General features: G+C 44.3%; 1 protein-coding gene and 2 long non-coding RNA genes across 11 annotated transcripts; 1 reads left to right on the plus strand and 2 right to left on the minus strand.

The window, feature by feature from the left end:
* Window positions 1–4,560: 4,560 nt before the first annotated feature.
* Window positions 4,561–11,822, minus strand: LOC141028189 (uncharacterized). 9 transcript variants are annotated; one of them, XR_012190442.1, is made up of 10 exons: window positions 11,209–11,822; window positions 10,863–11,105; window positions 9,889–10,036; window positions 8,933–9,080; window positions 7,982–8,129; window positions 7,029–7,176; window positions 6,629–6,687; window positions 6,519–6,545; window positions 6,310–6,418; window positions 4,561–6,222 (listed from the first exon to the last, which is right to left on the minus strand). It is a non-coding gene; the product is annotated as an uncharacterized lncRNA (long non-coding RNA). The 9 variants fall into 9 exon arrangements; XR_012190440.1 differs by having other exon boundaries at window positions 6,310–6,545; XR_012190438.1 differs by having other exon boundaries at window positions 4,561–5,757; window positions 6,519–6,687.
* A 1,163-nt stretch (window positions 11,823–12,985) lies between these two features.
* On the plus strand, window positions 12,986–14,594 carry LOC141028188 (uncharacterized). The gene is made up of 2 exons (XR_012190433.1): window positions 12,986–13,405; window positions 13,806–14,594. It is a non-coding gene; the product is annotated as an uncharacterized lncRNA (long non-coding RNA).
* Window positions 14,595–17,263: 2,669 nt separating this feature from the next.
* On the minus strand, window positions 17,264–18,332 carry LOC141028192 (uncharacterized). Its single transcript, XM_073506060.1, has 2 exons — window positions 18,246–18,332; window positions 17,264–17,605 (listed from the first exon to the last, which is right to left on the minus strand). The coding sequence occupies exons 1-2, from the start codon at window positions 18,330–18,332 to the stop codon at window positions 17,264–17,266; spliced, it is 429 nt and encodes a 142-aa protein (XP_073362161.1).
* Between the last annotated feature and the right edge of the window lie 474 nt (window positions 18,333–18,806).

Genomic DNA, 18,806 nt, shown 5'->3' on the forward strand with positions numbered 1-18,806 from the left:
ACGATACAACAATTATCCAAATTACAATAATTATTCAAATCACCGAAGCAAACTGAATAATTCAATACAAAACTTGTCCCGAATACAAATCACAAATGAATTAAATGAAAATGAATGGAAAAATGGAATGTGTTACTGGCCAGCCCTTTGCCAATGGTACTCAATGAGATCCTCCTAAAGCTAAAAGTGGGTGTTTGCATGTTCAATCTCCTTGTAGGTCTGAAGAAAAGCTCTAGTGCGGTTAGGGTCTCTAACTGGTTTGACACGGCTACCCACATTGTAGTAGAAGAACTCCAAGTTCATGCCTATCTCATCTTCGATTATCATATTGTGAAGAATAACACAACATGTCATGATGTTTTTCAAGGTTCGCTTGTCCCAAAAATGAGCAGGACCACAAACAATGGCAAAACTAGATTGCAAAACCCTGAATGCTCTTTCAATGTCTTTTCGGGTTGCCTCTTGTACCCTTGTGAATTCACATTATTTACTAGTTTGGGCCTCTCTGATGCTCTTGACAAATGTGCACCAAAGAGGGTATATACCATCTCTAAGATAGTACCCCTTTGTGTATTCATGCCCATGGATAGTGTAGTTGCAAACAGGAGCATCACCACGAGCAAGCCTAGCAAACAAATGAGACCGTTACAACACATTGATATCATTGAGAGTACCCGGCATAACAAAAAAGCAATGCGAAATTCTAAATCCTCGGATGCTACGGCCTCTAGCACAATTGTTGCATCACGAGACTTGTCACAATACATTCCCTGGCATGCCTTTGGGCAATTTTTACATGTCCAATGCATATAATCTATGCTACCTAGCATGCCAGGCCAACCTCTTCTATCATTAGCTGCCATCAATTTTTTTGTGTCTTCCTCGTTGGGTGCCCGAAGATATTCAGGACCAAAGAAACGGATGATCACTTTGGCTAACCTACGCACTCACTCAATTGTAGCATCTTCACCAATGCGAAGGTACTCATCGGCATAGTCAGCCGGAATGCCGTATGCAATTACCCGCATAGCTGCCGAGATTTTTGATATGCACTAAATCCCTTCAAGCCCGTAGCTGTTGACACACGAACACGTCACGTGTACCCTCTACGCCGGGGGTGATGCACCACAACTCACGTCAAAGGAGACCCGACCGACAGCGCGATACGCAGGACAGTCGGTGGGCGCTTTTGAAGACCCGAAACGCCACACGCCTGGGAGGGACCCCGTCAGGGAGTGCGGCGGCTATGGGCTGCCCTAGGTCGATTCGCTCGCCCCTAGAGACTCATGGATCGCTGCCCTCCAATGCGAAGAATGAACGAAGAACGAGAAAGAAAGATACAAGGGTAGGCGATAAAGATAGATGAACACAAAAGTGTAATAGATTGATTGGTTCGATTGGTGTTGTTCAATCGACCATCACCCCAACATATATAAGAGGCGGCTGGACTTCCCGTACAAGTAAAGGATTCATCTAGGCTTTCCTTACAAAAAATTACATCAATTCACGCCCTAGAGTCCTAGTTCTATTCCAACTCGGATTCAGTCTGAATCTGGCCCAACTTCTGTCTTCCTCCTTGCGCGGTCCGTCGAGCTTGCATATGATCTCCGATCAAGACGACCCAAATATCAAACTTGTGCGCCTTGACGATACGAACAACTCTCATGTTGATCACTTTTTCAAATAAGGCCATCTTGAATACTTTTCGAGGTCATCTTTACCTTCCAGTCGGACTCGGTCTTGCAGCAGACTGGATTGTCCGAGTCTCATAGTGAATTTGCAGGCCATATACTATCTCTGATGATGATGACTCCAAAACCAAAGTTTACCGTTTTGACAATATGCACAACTTCCGTATTGAACACTTCTCCATCCGAGGTAATCTTGATAAACTTTCGGGCACATGTTCAGTTTCACTCGGATTCGAGCTCATCCACTCGGATATTGGAGTCATTCACTCGGATCGTCCGACTGGACTTTTTCACTCGGATGTTAGGATCTTTCACTCGGATGGCAAAATTTTCACTCGGAAGACAATCTTTCACTCGGATGACTATATTTTCACTCGGAAGGCAATATCTTACTCAATCGGCAAGCTTTCATCCCAATGGTAATCTTTTCACTCGGATAACAATATTTTCACTCGGATGAAAATAAGTTCACCCAGATGGCAAACTTTCACTCGATCGGTAAGTTTTCACTCGGAATTCCCGACTGAAAACATAGCCTGATCTTGATTTGTCTCTCCAGGTCTCATACGACCTCGAATTGAGACGTATTATATATGAAAATCGATCGTCTCGACGAGACGAAACTTTCCCGTGTTGAAGGTTTTTCGATTCAAGGCCATCTTGAGGGCCTAATTGCTCGCGCGACCCATCAGACAGGGTGTCTGGTACTTCGCGCCATATTTTCGTTTAGGTTCGGTCTGTAGTGTATTGTCTCTAACTTTTGCATATGAATTAGGATTGAGATAATTTATATATCAAAATCGATTGCCTCGACAAGACGAAGACAATTCCTTTAGAGTGCTCCTTCATCCGAGGCCGTCTTGAAAGTGTGATCAGCCGAAAACCACTCAGAACACTGAATCCTGCCACTCGGAGTACAATTTCGGTCCCTAAGATAAGGTCGGATGACGATAACCGAAACATCAAAGTTGTTCCACTCGGCGACGTGAAACTTTTCACGCTGAAAACCCTTTCACTCGAGGTCATCTTATTTGCCTTTTATGTCATGCCAAAATGTGGTGTCAACAGCAGCATTTCTTCTTTGAGTAAAATACCGACAATTGGCCTCGCAAGCTTGCACAATTTTCACAAAGAGGGTGCGGCGGATATGTTGGACTGTCCGTGAAGTAGTCTTGCATCAATATCTCATTTTTGAGATGGCAATTTTGAGGAATGCAAAGACGTCCGAAGGTCGATCATCGCCGCCTCTTTCGGTTCTCATCTTCGTGCTCCTTGACGGCAAGGGCCATCACCAACATCTGCTGGCAGTAGTTGACAAGCAGCGTCTCAACATCCGAGTCGTCTGAATCGGATGAATCGTCTAGTAAAAACTTCTCGCACGGGCTCAATTCCATCTAAATTCACAAACACGCCTGCCGCGTTAATTAACAATGCATACCGATCGGCACTAGCACAAGTACATACACACCGGCTGCTCGGGGCGGTGGCTCTCCGGCAGGGGATGCGGAGGCGGCGGCGACGACAAGGGGTGGCTCGTGGGCGGCGAATCCCGGGTGGCGACGGCGGTTAGGGGCGACTCGGATCGGCGGATCCGGGGAGCCGGGGCAGCGGCTCGGCGGAAGAGGGTAGGGGCGCCCCCGTGGCCCGCTTGCGTCCGCAGGTTTGGCCGGAATCACCGTCGGCGGACGGGCGGAACCAATGGCGAGCGGCGGCGGAAAGGGGTGGGGAAAGAGCGCGGGCTGAAATGTCCCTCCCGCCAACCGCTTTTCTGGGATACGGGGCACCGTAGGGGCGGGGCAGAAACCTGCGTTTCACGGGTTGAGGACGGGATTTTGCCGCGCCCCTCAAAAAACATACGGGTCGAACGTGTTTGCTGGGTCTGGTGGGGCGGGATTTTCCGCGCCGACCCGTATTTTGGCGGTTATTTTATGGGTCGCGGCTTTATACGGGGTCTGCTAAAAATGTTGTTAGGACTTGGCCTTGGTGTCCGCTCTCATCCTCGGACCCCGGCATTTGGCTCCTTGCGCCCAGAATAAGGTCGGTCGTTCCAAAACGGGACAACGTTGTGTGCGAGAAATAGCGACACATTTTTATCCACAAGCAGGGTGAACCCCGGATACACTGCTTGTACGGCAGGAAGAATGAGCCGGTGCACAAGGCCTTCCGCGGGATGAGCCCGAATATAATACACTTGCGCAATCGGAATGAGCCGGTGCACAAGGCTTTTGTGAGTATTACTAGGACATATGCTCGTGCGTTGCACCTGGAGAAACAAATTCTCGCATGTAACCATGTAATATTTGAATGCACTTACATGAGAGGCATGGTACTCCTGGTTGTAACTCCTCAATCATTGAGGAAGCCTGGGCATGTGACCACCTAGACGTCGAACCGAACTGCACCATGTATGCAAGAACCCTCAATTTTCACCATATGAGACTCTTCAATAAACAGTTATACTATTCATATGGTCCATCCCTTGTCCCTCATATTCTCACTCGATTTTGATTTATATTGTTGTTGACTTGTTTCATGGTGGGAGGGCGGGTCCTGCATGTATGTATGCAACTCGAGGCCCAGTGTTCTCGTCCCTCGTACTCCCGCATGCCTCCATAGGGCTAATCTTTTTGTTAGTTATTATATCGGAACACAAAAGCCATAACTTCTTATAGCATGTTAAATATCTTCGCTTAGTAGTAGCTTTGACCAAATCACCATAAGATGTGAGTGCGGATTAGCATTTATTTCAAGTACCATTATGCTGGCCTCTCAAGATATGGTTTATTCGGATTTCAGTTCCCGAATTCAACAAAAAAAAACTATCTTAAATCCCAATGTTATCCCTAAAAAATCCAGTCTTCTGAAAACATATATAAGAAAGGCTATGCATCTAGGAACATGCAAATCCCCTTCTGAATAATCATTAGAGCACTAAAATGTTAGCAGAAAGATATAAGTTTAGCTTAACTGAAAACGGATCACTAAGTAGGTTTATGCTTCCAAGCACAGAGAGAAGGACTTGATCAGCAATGGCAAAAGCCAATATTTACTACATAGTAAGTAACCTTATATAGTTAAACTGTACACTAAGATGTAGAAACTTAACTCTACAGTCTCCGGTGCAGGCTACAAAAAACTTAAAATCCCTATGTTCTCTTGGTGAAGAGGTTCTACTTCGGTTGCAATTTCTTTTCTGAACTCCTGCTCGACTTCAGTAAGTCACAAAAGTTCCGTTTGCGTCCCGCTGCTACACTTACCACAGATCTCTTTACTAATTGACCACTATATCCTTAGCTCAGTCCATTATTGTTTTCTGCTGCTCAATAGATGCCCTTTGTCCCTTTGTAACCTTGAATCAAGTTGTGTAGTTCCCTACTTCCACCTTTCTTTGAATTTTCAGCTGTCTGGTATTTGGTCCCTTTCTTCTATAGCTTTTGTTAATCAAGTCAGGAGCAGAACTTAATTATCTCTACTCTCATATGTAACTCCGACTCCAGCTTACCAGTTTAGAAAAAGCAAGTCAGCACAACTCAGTTATATGTACTCTCATATGTAATTGTCAGGAACACTTCGGTTAGAAAAGCAATAAATCTTACATATTTGTTTGGTAATGGAAAAGTCATGTTTTTTTGACTAAAAACTTATAACAAACAAAAGAAAGAAAGTTTTCACAATAGATCTCTAGCTTCGTGGTATTTGTAAACATTCGACAGAGTACCATTGTAGAATTTAGCATTGCTATTCCTTAAAACAGAAAATCTCAACCTTTAGAAATGACAGCCTGCCTTTCCTCCTGTCAGCATCGTGTCGATTAATTCACAGTAAAGAAAGTTATGCCCATGTATATCCTGGGAATCTTGTGATGGTGCAACAATTATGTATATATATATTAGGCACATGGTAGATTACTCTTGGTAAGCAATGATGGCAGGCAAAAACTGTACTCTTTAATTTTGAAGCGGAATGTTGCCCATCTGGATCCAGTGAGTGATGCGCCATAGAGAGGGCACTTCTAGTGCTTCAGGAGTAGTTTTTCAGCGTCAGCAGCAATGATTAGGAATATTACCTGCATTGCAGAAGAATTAACAAAGCGAATGCAAGTTCATATATCTAAAAAAAGATCAGTATGTTATGGAGACTCGAAAATAACATTTCTCCATATGTGTGATTTGTTAGAGTACAGTGTTATAATTGTTTCTTAATGAAACACATTCTAGAACTCTGAAAACTTATGTGCCTTCTTTCACAATGAACTGGAAAATAACATTTCTCTACATGTGTTGGTTCGCTTGTCATGATTGTCATCTCATTCAGCTAGCTGACTACTCATTCCTTTCGTAAGAGCAAATTAATTGTACACCCTTTGGTTCAAGTATAAACAAAATAATAGTCTGTTTTTTATTGTTAATACATATGCAAACCCATGGAAGCATAACTGAACACATAATAAAAGGGTATAAGGTTGAAAATAACCCATAATTTGATTAATATACAGAGACTGGAAACTGAATTACTCTGAATAACAGAACATCTGCAAGTAAGAACTGAAGATCTCGATCAGTTTAGGGTTCCAAGCACACAGAATTAAATATGTCAGATCTGATGAAAGGAAACCGACCATCATGAAGAAATGCATCAGGTATATCAGCAGTCCATGAATGTAATGTGTATCAGGTCCTATCTTTTTTTGAAGTGACGCTGGTTCCTAAATGATCTGGACACTGTATCTGAGATATATTAAATTATATATGAGTACAATTTATCTGATTGCTAAGCATGTATCAACAGGGCGATGAATAGAGAAAGGGATTTAAGAAACAGAGTTACATGTCTGCTGAATAGTGGGCATTTGACCTACAGGCAAACAACGCAAACATTGAGGAGGTTAACAGGGGCACCACGAGTTGTTCACAGCCTCGCTGATGGAGGCGACTTACTTATTTTCTTCAGATTTATTTCCATCGATACGCCTCCTCAATCATCATGGTACATACATCTATTAGAATAAATTTGAAACAAGATTGTAGCATGATCAAAACTTGGACGCTAAGGAGATGCAAGCATACAGAAAAAAGATCAAGGAGGACTGAATCTCAATCAGAGCATGATCAGAACTTGGACAACCGATTTCTTTGTTTTGAAAGCAAACATATAATGGATGAACTATGAGAACTAAACAGAACTCTTTTGCATCAGATTGTAGTTAAACAAAATAATTATAGATGATTTGCTATTACACCCAACTAATAAAATGAAAAAGGAGGGGTCTACAGGAAAGGGAAATTTAATGTGTCAACAGAAACTCAAACTAAAGGCTGCACGAAAGATGAACCATACCTCTGAAAATTCTTCAACCACACCAGGCAGGAAGCAGCCCACCAAACAATGAAGGCGTTCACCACACCAGCGACAATTATTCATTGGAACACTAAGCGGCTTCCAAGAAGATATATTAAAGTGTCTATCATGTAGCCCAACCAATTGCCTGCAGAGTTTGACTCTATAAGTATCCAAGAACAATATCAATAAATCTCAAGAAATTTTGTCAAGGATATAACCAGGTAGGGTTGTTCTCATAAATAATCCAAACCGGCAAACTATGAGTTGAAGATGCAGATCTCAGTTTCCCTAAATGACCGAGATGGATCTGTAGCGCCAACATCAAAGAAGAGGTACAACTAACCATATAGATTTGAGAATACATTACTTGTCCAGGATAAATGGGAGCTAACTATCTAGTACCAAGCCTGAACCAACGTGACGCTTACCAGGTTTCTTGATCGTCCAATTTAAGGGAGCAAAAAAAGAACAAATTCTACGTGAAAACTCTATTAATGTCTTCAGGTAAATGCTTCTTCGTGTATCATATATGGCAGTTTGATAGAAAAAATAAGAAAACAATAGAGCAAATTAAAATATAATTATGTTTATCAAAAAGTCATAAGATAATCGATCCATATAAATTTAAAACAAGATTGTAGCATGGTCAGAACTTGGACGCTAAGGAGATGCAAGCATACAGAAAAAAGATCAAGGAGGACTGAATCTCAATCAGAGCATGATCAGAACTTGGACAGCCGATTTCATTGTTTTGAAAGCAAACATATAATGGATGAACTATGAGAACTAAACAGAACTCTTTTGCATCAGATTGTAGTTAAAAAAATAATTATAGATGATTTGCTATTACACCCAACTAATAAAATGAAAAAGGAGGGGTCTACAGGAAAGGGAAATTTAATGTGTCAACAGAAACTCAAACTAAAGGCTGCACGAAAGATGAACCATACCTCTGAAAATTCTTCAACCACACCAGGCAGGAAGCAACCCACCAAACAATGAAGGCGTTCACCACACCAGCGACAATTATTCATTGGAACACTAAGCGGCTTCCAAGAAGATATATTAAAGTGTCTATCATGTAGCCCAACCAATTGCCTGCAGAGTTTGACTCTATAAGTATCCAAGAACAATATCAATAAATCTCAAGAAATTTTGTCAAGGATATAACCAGGTAGGATTGTTCTCATAAATAATCCAAATTGGCAAACTATGAGTTGAAGATGCAGATTTCAGTTTCCCTAAATGACCGAGATGGATCTGTAGCGCCAACATCAAAGAAGAGGTACAACTAACCATATAGATTTGAGAATACAGTACTTGTCCAGGATAAATGGGAGCTAACTATCTAGTACCAAGCCTGAACCAACGTGACGCTTATCAGGTTTCTTGATCGTCTAATTTAAGGGAGCAAAAAAAGAACAAATTCTACGTGAAAACTCTATTAATGTCTTCAGGTAAATGCTTCTTCGTGTCTCATATATGGCAGTTTGATAGAAAAAATAAGAAAACAATAGAGAAAATTAAAATATAATTATGTTTATCAAAAAGTCATAAGATAATCGATCCATATAAATTTGAAACAAGATTGTAGCATGATCAGAACTTGGACGCTAAGGAGATGCAAGCATACAGAAAAAAGATCAAGGACTGAATCTCAATCAGAGCATGATCAGAACTTGGACAGCCGATTTCTTTGTTTTGAAAGCAAACATATAATGGATGAACTATGAGAACTAAACAGAACTCTTTTGCATCAGATTGTAGTTAAACAAAATAATTATAGATGATTTGCTATTACACCCAACTAATAAAATGAAAAAGGAGGGGTCTACAGGAAAGGGAAATTTAATGTGTCAACAGAAACTCAAACTAAAGGCTGCACGAAAGATGAACCATACCTCTGAAAATTCTTCAACCACACCAGGCAGGAAGCAGCCCACCAAACAATGAAGGTGTTCACCACACCAGCGACAATTATTCATTGGAACACTAAGCGGCTTCCAAGAAGATATATTAAAGTGTCTATCATGTAGCCCAACCAATTGCCTGCAGAGTTTGACTCTATAAGTATCCAAGAACAATATCAATAAATCTCAAGAAATTTTGTCAAGGATATAACCAGGTAGGATTGTTCTCATAAATAATCCAAACCGGCAAACTATGAGTTGAAGATGCAGATCTCAGTTTCCCTAAATGACCGAGATGGATTTGTAGCGCCAACATCAAAGAAGAGGTACAACTAACCATATAGATTTGAGAATAAAGTACTTGTCCAGGATAAATGGGAGCTAACTATCTAGTACCAAGCCTGAACCAATCGTGACGCTTACCAGGTTTCTTGATCGTCCAATTTAAGGGAGCAAAAAAAAGAACAAATTCTACGTGAAAACTCTATTAATGTCTCCAGGTAAATGCTTCTTCGTGTATCATATATGGCAGTTTGTTAGAAAAAATAAGAAAACAATAGAGCACATTAAAATATAATTATGTTTATCAAAAAGTCATAAGATAATCGATCCATATAAATTTAAAACAAGATTGTAGCATGATCAGAACTTGGATGCTAAGGAGATGCAAGCATACAGAAAAAAGATCAAGGAGGACTGAATCTCAATAAGAGCATGATCAGAACTTGGACAGCCGATTTCTTTGTTTTGAAAGCAAACATATAATGGATGAACTATGAGAACTAAACAGAACTCTTTTGCATCAGATTGTAGTTAAACAAAATAATTATAGATGATTTGCTATTACACCCAACTAATAAAACGAAAAAGGAGGGGTCTACAGGAAAGGGAAATTTAATGTGTCAACAGAAACTCAAACTAAAGGCTGCACGAAAGATGAACCATACCTCTGAAAATTCTTCAACCACACCAGGCAGGAAGCAGCCCACGAAACAATGAAGGCGTTCACCACACCAGCGACAATTATTCATTGGAACACTAAGCGGCTTCCAAGAAGATATATTAAAGTGTCTATCATGTAGCCCAACCAATTGCCTGCAGAGTTTGACTCTATAAGTATCCAAGAACAATATCAATAAATCTCAAGAAATTTTGTCAAGGATATAACCAGGTAGGATTGTTCTCATAAATAATCCAAATTGGCAAACTATGAGTTGAAGATGCAGATTTCAGTTTCCCTAAATGACCGAGATGGATCTGTAGCGCCAACATCAAAGAAGAGGTACAACTAACCATATAGATTTGAGAATACAGTACTTGTCCAGGATAAATGGGAGCTAACTATCTAGCACCAAGCCTGAACCAATGTGACGCTTATCCGGTTTCTTGATCGTCTAATTTAAGGGAGCAAAAAAAAGAACAAATTCTACATGAAAACTCTATTAATGTCTTCAGGTAAATGCTTCTTCGTGTATCATATATGGCAGTTTGATAGAAAAAATAAGAAAACAATAGAGCAAATTAAAATATAATTATGTTTATCAAAAAGTCATAAGATAATCGATGAACTATAACTGGTGTAAAGCTCATCACCAATGTGAAGTATTAACAGGCAATAGCAGCCTTATTATATTGGAAAGAAAGGAAAGTGTGAGACCCTGAGTTGTTTTATTTAACTACATAAGAAAAGCTACAGGTAGGCCTGGCATTCTTGTAGGCGCCACTAATTGTGAGGATACATGTGTAGAGTCACACAATTGAAACAATGAAAGAACAGAAAACTGGCCAAAGACACCCTTTCCAGAATGCAACACATGAGGAAAATATTGTCCAGGAAACAAATATGAGCTTCCTCTGATTCAATCCAGTAAAACACCGTCGTTAGTGAGATTAAAAAAGGCATGAGTAGCACAACACACACCTGTTTATTGCGAGTCCATAAGGCAAGCAAGATTTTCTCTTCCTCCTTCTTGTCTCCTTCCTCATCCTCCCTGTCTCCTCCTACTCCTGCTGGCCAAGACAACAAATCCAAGCATCAAAGTTGGAAACTAAAAGGAAAGCAGACAGCAGGGAGATGCCAGCATGAGAACCAAATCGAAAAAGAATATCTCCTCCTCCTGCTAGTCTCCTTCCTCCTCATCCGTGGCCCCTTCCGCTCCTCCTGCTGGACAAAACAACAAACCAAAGCATCGAAGTTAGAAACTGAAAAAAGAGAGACGGTAGGGAACATACCACCAAAAGAACCAAATCAAACCACCGTACTATACCATTGTGGGAGAGATTGTAGGAGGAGGAGCAACGAGGGAGACCTTGCCGGGGAGGGATTCCTGGCGAAAACGGTGGAGTTGACTCGCGGCGGCGATGGAGGAGCAAATCCAGTCGGCGACGGCGGCGTGGCACCCTCGATCAAATCCGCGAGCGACGCATCCTCACCTCCGCCCTGCAGCTCCCATGACGGCACCGTCGGGCTGGGAAGCCTTCCTGACCATCCCTGCCGTCGGGCGACCTGCGCGTGAGCGATGGGAAGGCGAGGAGGAGGAAGAGGCGAGGCGGTGGAGGAGTAGCAGTCGGCGGCGGGGCCGCCAGCATCGACGCCAGCAGCAGCGCCAGCACCGGCGGCCATCTCTCTGTCTTTGTCTTCTCCTCTCCTCTAGAGCTGCAGCTGGAGGTGAGAGCCGAGGCGGGAGGAGAGAGCCGAGGCGGCAGGAGGGGTGGTGCGACGCATGGGAGGCCAACGGCGAGGGACCGGCGACGAGTGCCTCCATGGCTCGAGGACCCGACCTCGCCGGATCCCAGGGTGGACGAGATGCGGGAGGGGAGGAGGGGGTGCGACTGACGCGGGAGGATGGAGGAGGAAGCGAGCGTGGAGGCGGCGGAAAGAGGAGAGTGGCGGGCGGCTAGGTCTTCTCCACAGGCAGCTGGCTTTTATACATCTGTACGTGAAATTACCAAGATGCCCTCGGCGGGGGAAAATTACTAAGATGCCCTCGGCGGGGAATGAAAATTACAGGCGGTGGCAGCAGCGATTTAAAGGCGACGTGGCTAGCTTCGTTGTGACTACCACTTCTTCAGGGTTTATATGTTCAATTGGCTGTAGTTGTGGTTTCAGAAGTAGTAGCATGCTAGCAGTCATCATATATTGCCTAAGTTGCACTTGTGTTGGGTACATCAAGATGAAGATCAAGAGAAAAGCATGATGCATGCTAATTCTGATGTGGAAATGGATGATGCCAAGCCTCTGAAGGACTTGGTTTTTTATTTGGTTCCTTAGTCGGGGCCTCATGAGGTCCCTTTTCTTGAGTCAAACTGAAGCACTCATGTTAGCATGTCTTTGCTTTTGGATTAATAACTGCAATGCATCATCTCACCTGTTTATGCTCCCTTCTATGGGTGAGTCGTACATATTCTCATTAGATGTACCACTGCCTATGATAGTTGTAAACTCAAATAGTAGAGTATATGTATGCATGTTTGGTCAATGTGCTAGTAATAATAGATTTTAATGTTACAACATGTAACCAGCCATATTTACATGATGAGGCCTCATTCGGTTTGGAGGATTTTTATAGAAAAAATATAGGAATAAGGATTTCAGAGAAGAAAAAAGATCCTATAGATGCATTTGGATGCGTACAAGAAATTCATAGGAACACTACTCGTTTTCTGTGTTTTTGGAGGAAACTACACATCCACTTAAAGCTCATTTTACGCGTAGGAACGAACGAGACAAGTCAATTCCTTAGAATGGCAAGTGCCACCCTATCACATTCCTATACTAATCGTAATTCCTACGTTTTAGTTTCCTCCAAATCGAATGAGCCATGAGTGAGACTGGGGATCAAACATGACAGCCGATTACGCCCAAGTAAGATAAGTCCCTGGTGGACTAGATTAGGATCCACCATCCAGCTTGGCCGAACAAAAGTTACTGTCAAAGCATCCAACTTCGCTTCATTACTGTACCTTAAGGAAGGAAAAAAAGAAAAGAAATACTTTAGACGAATGAGAGGAGAGCACACGGATCGTGTGCTTGTTGCACTGGGCTGTGCGCCGTTGGATCATGTTGGGTCTCCGGAGTAGAACGATTCAGCTTAGCTGCCGGCCGGACACAGTAGCCAGCTAGCTAGGTACTAGTACTAGTAGTGCAATCCTAAGCCAAGCCTAACGCCATCCTCCCCCCCCCTCTCTCTCTCTCTCTCTCTCTCTCTCTCTCTCAGTTTTGTACCCAAGCCGTGACCACTGCACTTGCAAATCTCTCTCTCTCTCTCTCGGCCCTCCCCTTGTGTCATACGGCCGGCGCATCCTAGCTTAGGTCTCCCTCCTCTCGCAACAACAAGACGAGATCAAAGCTCCTCTTCCCCCAAAAAAGTAAGTAAGATAGTGATCCTTCCTAGCGGGCGGGCGGGCGGGCATGTCATGTGCCTGGCCTGCTTCCAACTTCAAAGAGCTCTCTCTTTAGACCAGGTAAGGTTGGTTCATGGCCTTGTGGTTTGATCGTGGCAACTTGCATGCATGGTAACTTGGTTTGTTCGTCCGTCCGTCCGCGAGACCGTGCCTTTTAGATTATTATTCAGCTTGATGATTTTTTAGATGGACGAGATGACTTTTTAATATTCATGATTTTTTTTATGTTGCCCAACTTTTTAGATTCTTCTTCTTAATATTCATGTAATCACGCCGAAACTACTACTCTATAATTGAGGGGGTTACCTTTGATTTCATGCAACGCACTGAATTACCTTTGATCGATCAATTTAGAGATTTGTTCATCAGGCCTGCCTAGGTAGCTAATGAAAATATGTATGTTTGCACTGGCTAGGCTGGGCTGTGTGGAAACTAACTGGTATCCATTTTTAAATCGTAGCAAGTAATTAAAACTCATTCAAGGTTGGTCACTGCACACACACACAGTCAAAGAAGAAAGTAAGAATGAAGAAGAAGAGCACATATATGTGCATCGTGGAGCCTCAGATTCTGTCTATAAATAGCACGCCCACGCCCGCCCAAACACACAGCTAGCAGAACACACAAGTAAACACCCACTCAGCCAGGCCACACAAACTCGCGCTCTAGCTGTAAGAAGATGGCTGACCGGAAGGTGGTGGTGATGCTCCTCCTGGCTCTTCTGCTCACCAGCCAGCTGGTGATGCTAGCCGAGGCCGGCAATGACGACGTCCTGCCATCCGACGAGCTGAGCCTTGAGGTTCTCGCACTGATGGAGGACATCATCCACTCCAAGCTGTGCCCTGCAGCATGCATCGCTTGCCTGGTGCAGATCGGGAAGGCCTGCCCTCTCAACACGATGATGTTTGCTCCCTGCGTCCTCGGGCAGGTCATGGCGAACGGGTGCTTCAGCAAGGAGTGAAGCCATGAGTGCGGTGCGGGTGTGTATGATCTGATGCATGTCTTGTCCATTTCCTTCCTTGTATGTGGTCCGATCCGGTCCAGGCTGCTCTTTTCTCTTGTGTGTGCTGTGCTTTCGAGGACAAGACAGGACCCGATCCTCCTGATTGTTGTGCGTTTTAGTTGCCACTTTCTTGTCTCCACTTAATTAATACCATCCATGATTGTGCCATTTTCTTCTAGTAACCGTGTATGAGATTCATTCTCGTCGGCATGTATGGAGCAATAGACTCTGATTGTCTTGTTGTTATTACTGATGGCTATTTTCAGTTTGGTGATCTTGCCCGTGCCCATCTCGGTCATGGAGTGAAATACTAGAACATTAAACCCCCAACGCAGCTCTAAAATTGTTGATGTTTACATCATGTAAACAACCATCAGAAACAAACAAACAAACACTCGCTTGCATAAATTTATTAGGTAATTAAATACCAAAACATCATAATTAGGTCAGCCTACTCGTGGTTTTCTGTAAAAGTTGACATGAGTCATGACACAATCTTTAAATTTACAGCAAGTCATTCGTGATGTAGTATATATATGTCTCATCAAAAGCCAGAATGTTCAGTGACCTCCACAAATCACGGTGCAGACACCTGCCAAATTTACATCAGTCCAATAATTAATAGTATCACTTTGACCAACAGGTTCACCATTTCACTTTCATCCAGGTCATGCAATGCTAGATCATAAGATGACAGGCGCTTTCAAGTTTCAAATTACCAAGTTTTCTGAGAATGTCGTGCTTTATTTTATTCTATCTATTTTTTCACTTCGACTAACAGGTAACACTGCTACAAAAAGTAACAACTAAGAAGTTTGACATTTCCCCGAGGAACACATACCAACAAAAATAAATTTTGAAATCAATTAGCTGCTAGCTCAGAAGGCTTCAAGGATCTTACATACCACTGACTTGATGGAGATAATCCCATGTTATCCCAAGAATATCGTCCAGGCTCTGAACCACCACTACTGGGTGGCTCAAGAAAGAAACGAAATGAAGAGCATACCATGCTTGGCCCTGACTACAGAAAGCATCCAGCTTCATGAAAATCCAAAATCAGGGCGCCAAGCTATATGGAATATCTTGTTTTAAATAGATGTAAGGTGGCAAAATTATATATGGTTTCAAAATTATATTATGGTTCGTGTTACCTCTACTCCCAAATTAATCACAAGTGCAGTGACATATGTCTGAAAAAATGCAACTCGGGTAGACATACCTGATCCAAAGTGAGATCAACAGTACGTTCAATGTCTGCCCCAGTCAATAAGACTTTGCTTGTGTAGACCTAAATTTATTTTTTACCACTTCTAAAACTGAGAGAACTTAGTCGAACGCAACAAAGTTTATACTTTCCAGCGAAATAGAAACTTTAACCTTTACTGTATCAAAGGGCACACCCGAAAAAGTACTGCGATCACCTGCATGTTAGGGGAAAGCCGCGGTGGTTCCTGGCTATGGAGCACCCATCATTATTAACAGGACAGATATGCTGGAGGGAAAGGACAGCTAATAAGAGAAGTTGTACAAACTAAAATTGATGCAAACAGTTGAATTTGACTAGATGCTCACTTCAAACTTAACACTGGTTCCAGAAGTCCAGTTTGATGTTGTCGTTTCATTAATCTCCACACCAAGCAACAACCGGCTTAGATTTACCGCTCTGCTCCCTGACCGTGTGAAGTTGTCAGCCATAACCATGCATCATAATTTTTTCTGGTGTCATCGAGTGCTGATTGCTCAAATCAGCAGAAAAAAAAGAAAAGGCTTGCTCATGCAGACCTAAATATAAATTTTACCACCTCCAAAATTGAGAGAGGTATAGTATCTCTATTAACAAGTTCTTCCGTAGCGGCACCTGACCCCCGCTTCGCCCTCCTCTGGCGACACGGGGGGAACGTATCCGCCGCCGCCAGGAACCCCCCCCCCCCCCCCCCCCGCGCCCGCCACCACTGCATCGCCACCGGAGGGCCGGCCGGCGAAGCCGTGCCGCGCCCCGGGATGGTGGCGGCGGCGCGGATCCGTCCCCATGCGCTTCCCCCTCCCCGCCCCGCGGATCCACCAGCCGCCGCCGGGACGCGCCACTCCCCGCCCGCTTCCGCCGCGTTGCCGCCGGTGGGCTGACCGGCGAGGCCGCGCCATGCCCCAGGATGCTGCCGCCGGCCGGATCCGTCCCCCACGCGTCCCCCCCACCCCCGGCCCCACCTTGGCTCTGGCGCGGGCGCTGCTGCACGTCCCTGCCTTACGCCCTCCCCAGTAGCCCTTCCCTCCACCCTCCGTGGCGAGGCCATGCCCTGCTGGTGCGACTGGTCGTGGGTTGGGTGCGGGATCTGCGGCCGGTCGCGGGGGTGTTCATAGTCTGCCTTCCTGCAGGCGGCCCCCTTGTATCCGACAACCTCTCCCTCCCGAGCCATGGTGATGGCTCATGCGCGGAGGCGACGAAGCTACATTGCTAGAAGCAGTCACGAAGTCCCTCAAGACGGGTACTTGCTGGCGCTGCTCCGGCCCCGGCGAACTTGGACCCGCGTCTCTCCGGTGTCCATGGCTGCCGGTGTGCTTTGCCGGGCGGCTCCGGCCTCGAGAACCAAACAGCTACGTCCCTTCCAGCTCGCCTCGCTCCTCGACATCTCGACGGCTATGGCCACGGCAGCTCGGATCTGCGTACCTCCAATCCTAGCTTGCCGGCGTTGCTGTTCGCCGTCGCCCCACCCCCTCGTGGTTTAATTCACAGTCTACCCTACCTTGTACACTTCAAAGCCTTCCCTTTTTGCCATATCCAATGCTCGTGGATCTGGAGGAGGTGCCACCCTCCGACGGCAGGTGCGGCCCGCCAACCCCCCTTCCGACATGGTGGCTCCGATCAGAGTTGGCTTCCTCATCCTCGTTTCCAGATTCGGCGACTATGGGATTGCTCAGCCTCGGGCCAGGGAGAAATCCCTGCTCGGTTTGCCGATGCTGGCAACGGCGGCGTATGCGGATGTCGTTTCCTCCTTGGAGGCGTTGTCAAGGCCCTCGGCTACGCCCCTCTTCAACCTGAGGGGAAACCCTAGGTCCGGTTCCTCCGGACTGGATGGCGACGGTGTCTCGGCATCGTATTCCTTCTTGAAGGCGCCATCTTGCTTGCTCGCGGTGTTCCCGGTCTTGGCTCCGGCGATGTTGGTGACCTTGTTAGTTCGAGTTTGCCGCTCTTTGTTTGGGTTTGGTAGGTTTAGCTGTGTTGTATCTTCTCCTCGGGCTGAGCATCCCTTGTCTTTCTGCTCCGGACACCATGTTCACGCCTGTCTGCGTTCGTGTCATGTGCCTTATCAGTACTTATTCTGCTCTTTCTATCAATGCAATGATACGCAAGCTTTGCGTATTCGCGAAAAAAATTAAAAATTGAGAGGTCGGGCTAGGTCAACCACAAGCAAAAAGGACTTGGTATGCATCAGGCTAGATATCTGAACACTATACATATAGCCATAATGGACTGGTATAACATAGACCAAGCAGAAAACACAAGTGCATCCGTTGGTTTATAACTTCCAAGATAAGCTTCTCCAAAAAAATCTATCAATCTCGTAAGAGGTGCCACAGATAAAAGATCATGATATTCAAAACAGTTATTAATAACTATTTTCACCCTAAGGCATCAGTACAAGCTTGAGTTGAGGGATAAATAAATAAGAATACAAATGAAGTGACTACTGAATTATGGAGCGAGCATAGAAGATCCTTGCAGCTACATAGACGATAAATAAGAGTACAAGATTTTAGTGATGATTTAAATGGACTCTAGATTAATGAGGACCTAAAGTGAATCATAGCAGGCGAAGCCATCTGCAACTCCTTAGTAATCTCCTCCCTCAACATATCCTTCTCCTCGCTGGTCCGCGGATACCGAGAAGGACAAACCTTGATATTGGGATCCAAGTACCCGCAGTCCTCGCACACCTGCCAGTCATGCAGATATATCTCCTTCATGCTCACCGCAATTTCCATGACGCGCCTATCGTATCGCACAAAGTTCTCCTCAGGTTGAAAGTCGAAGATGGTGAGCTTAACCAGACTCTTGTGCTTAAAACGAATAGCGGATGGTCGCCACTCCACGTTTGCTTTCTGACAGTATCACTGTTTCCTTCGAACATCCTTCAAGGCACAATGCTAAGATGTTTTGGTTTTCGAGCCTTTTTGCATTTCTCGGTCAAAAAAGACCGACAAATGGCCGAACGTGTCGCAACTTGCATATGGTGCCAAAAATCATTCAAATCTGACACGAATGCCTACCATGGGCATGCCCACCTATTTTACAAAATTTGGTGTCTTTTGAAGATGTCCAAAATTAGATCATGTTCAACGAATGGTGTTCAGGTATTCGTTGAGGGCACATTTTTTTGCATTTTTCTGGAGTTTTCTGGATCAAAAGAGACCGATAAATGGCCGAACGTGTCACAACTTGCATACGATGTCGGAAAT

This window comes from Aegilops tauschii, unplaced genomic scaffold (genome assembly GCF_002575655.3).
Source record: "Aegilops tauschii subsp. strangulata cultivar AL8/78 unplaced genomic scaffold, Aet v6.0 Super-Scaffold_100181, whole genome shotgun sequence".
In the NCBI taxonomy this organism is placed as follows: domain Eukaryota; kingdom Viridiplantae; phylum Streptophyta; class Magnoliopsida; order Poales; family Poaceae; genus Aegilops; species Aegilops tauschii.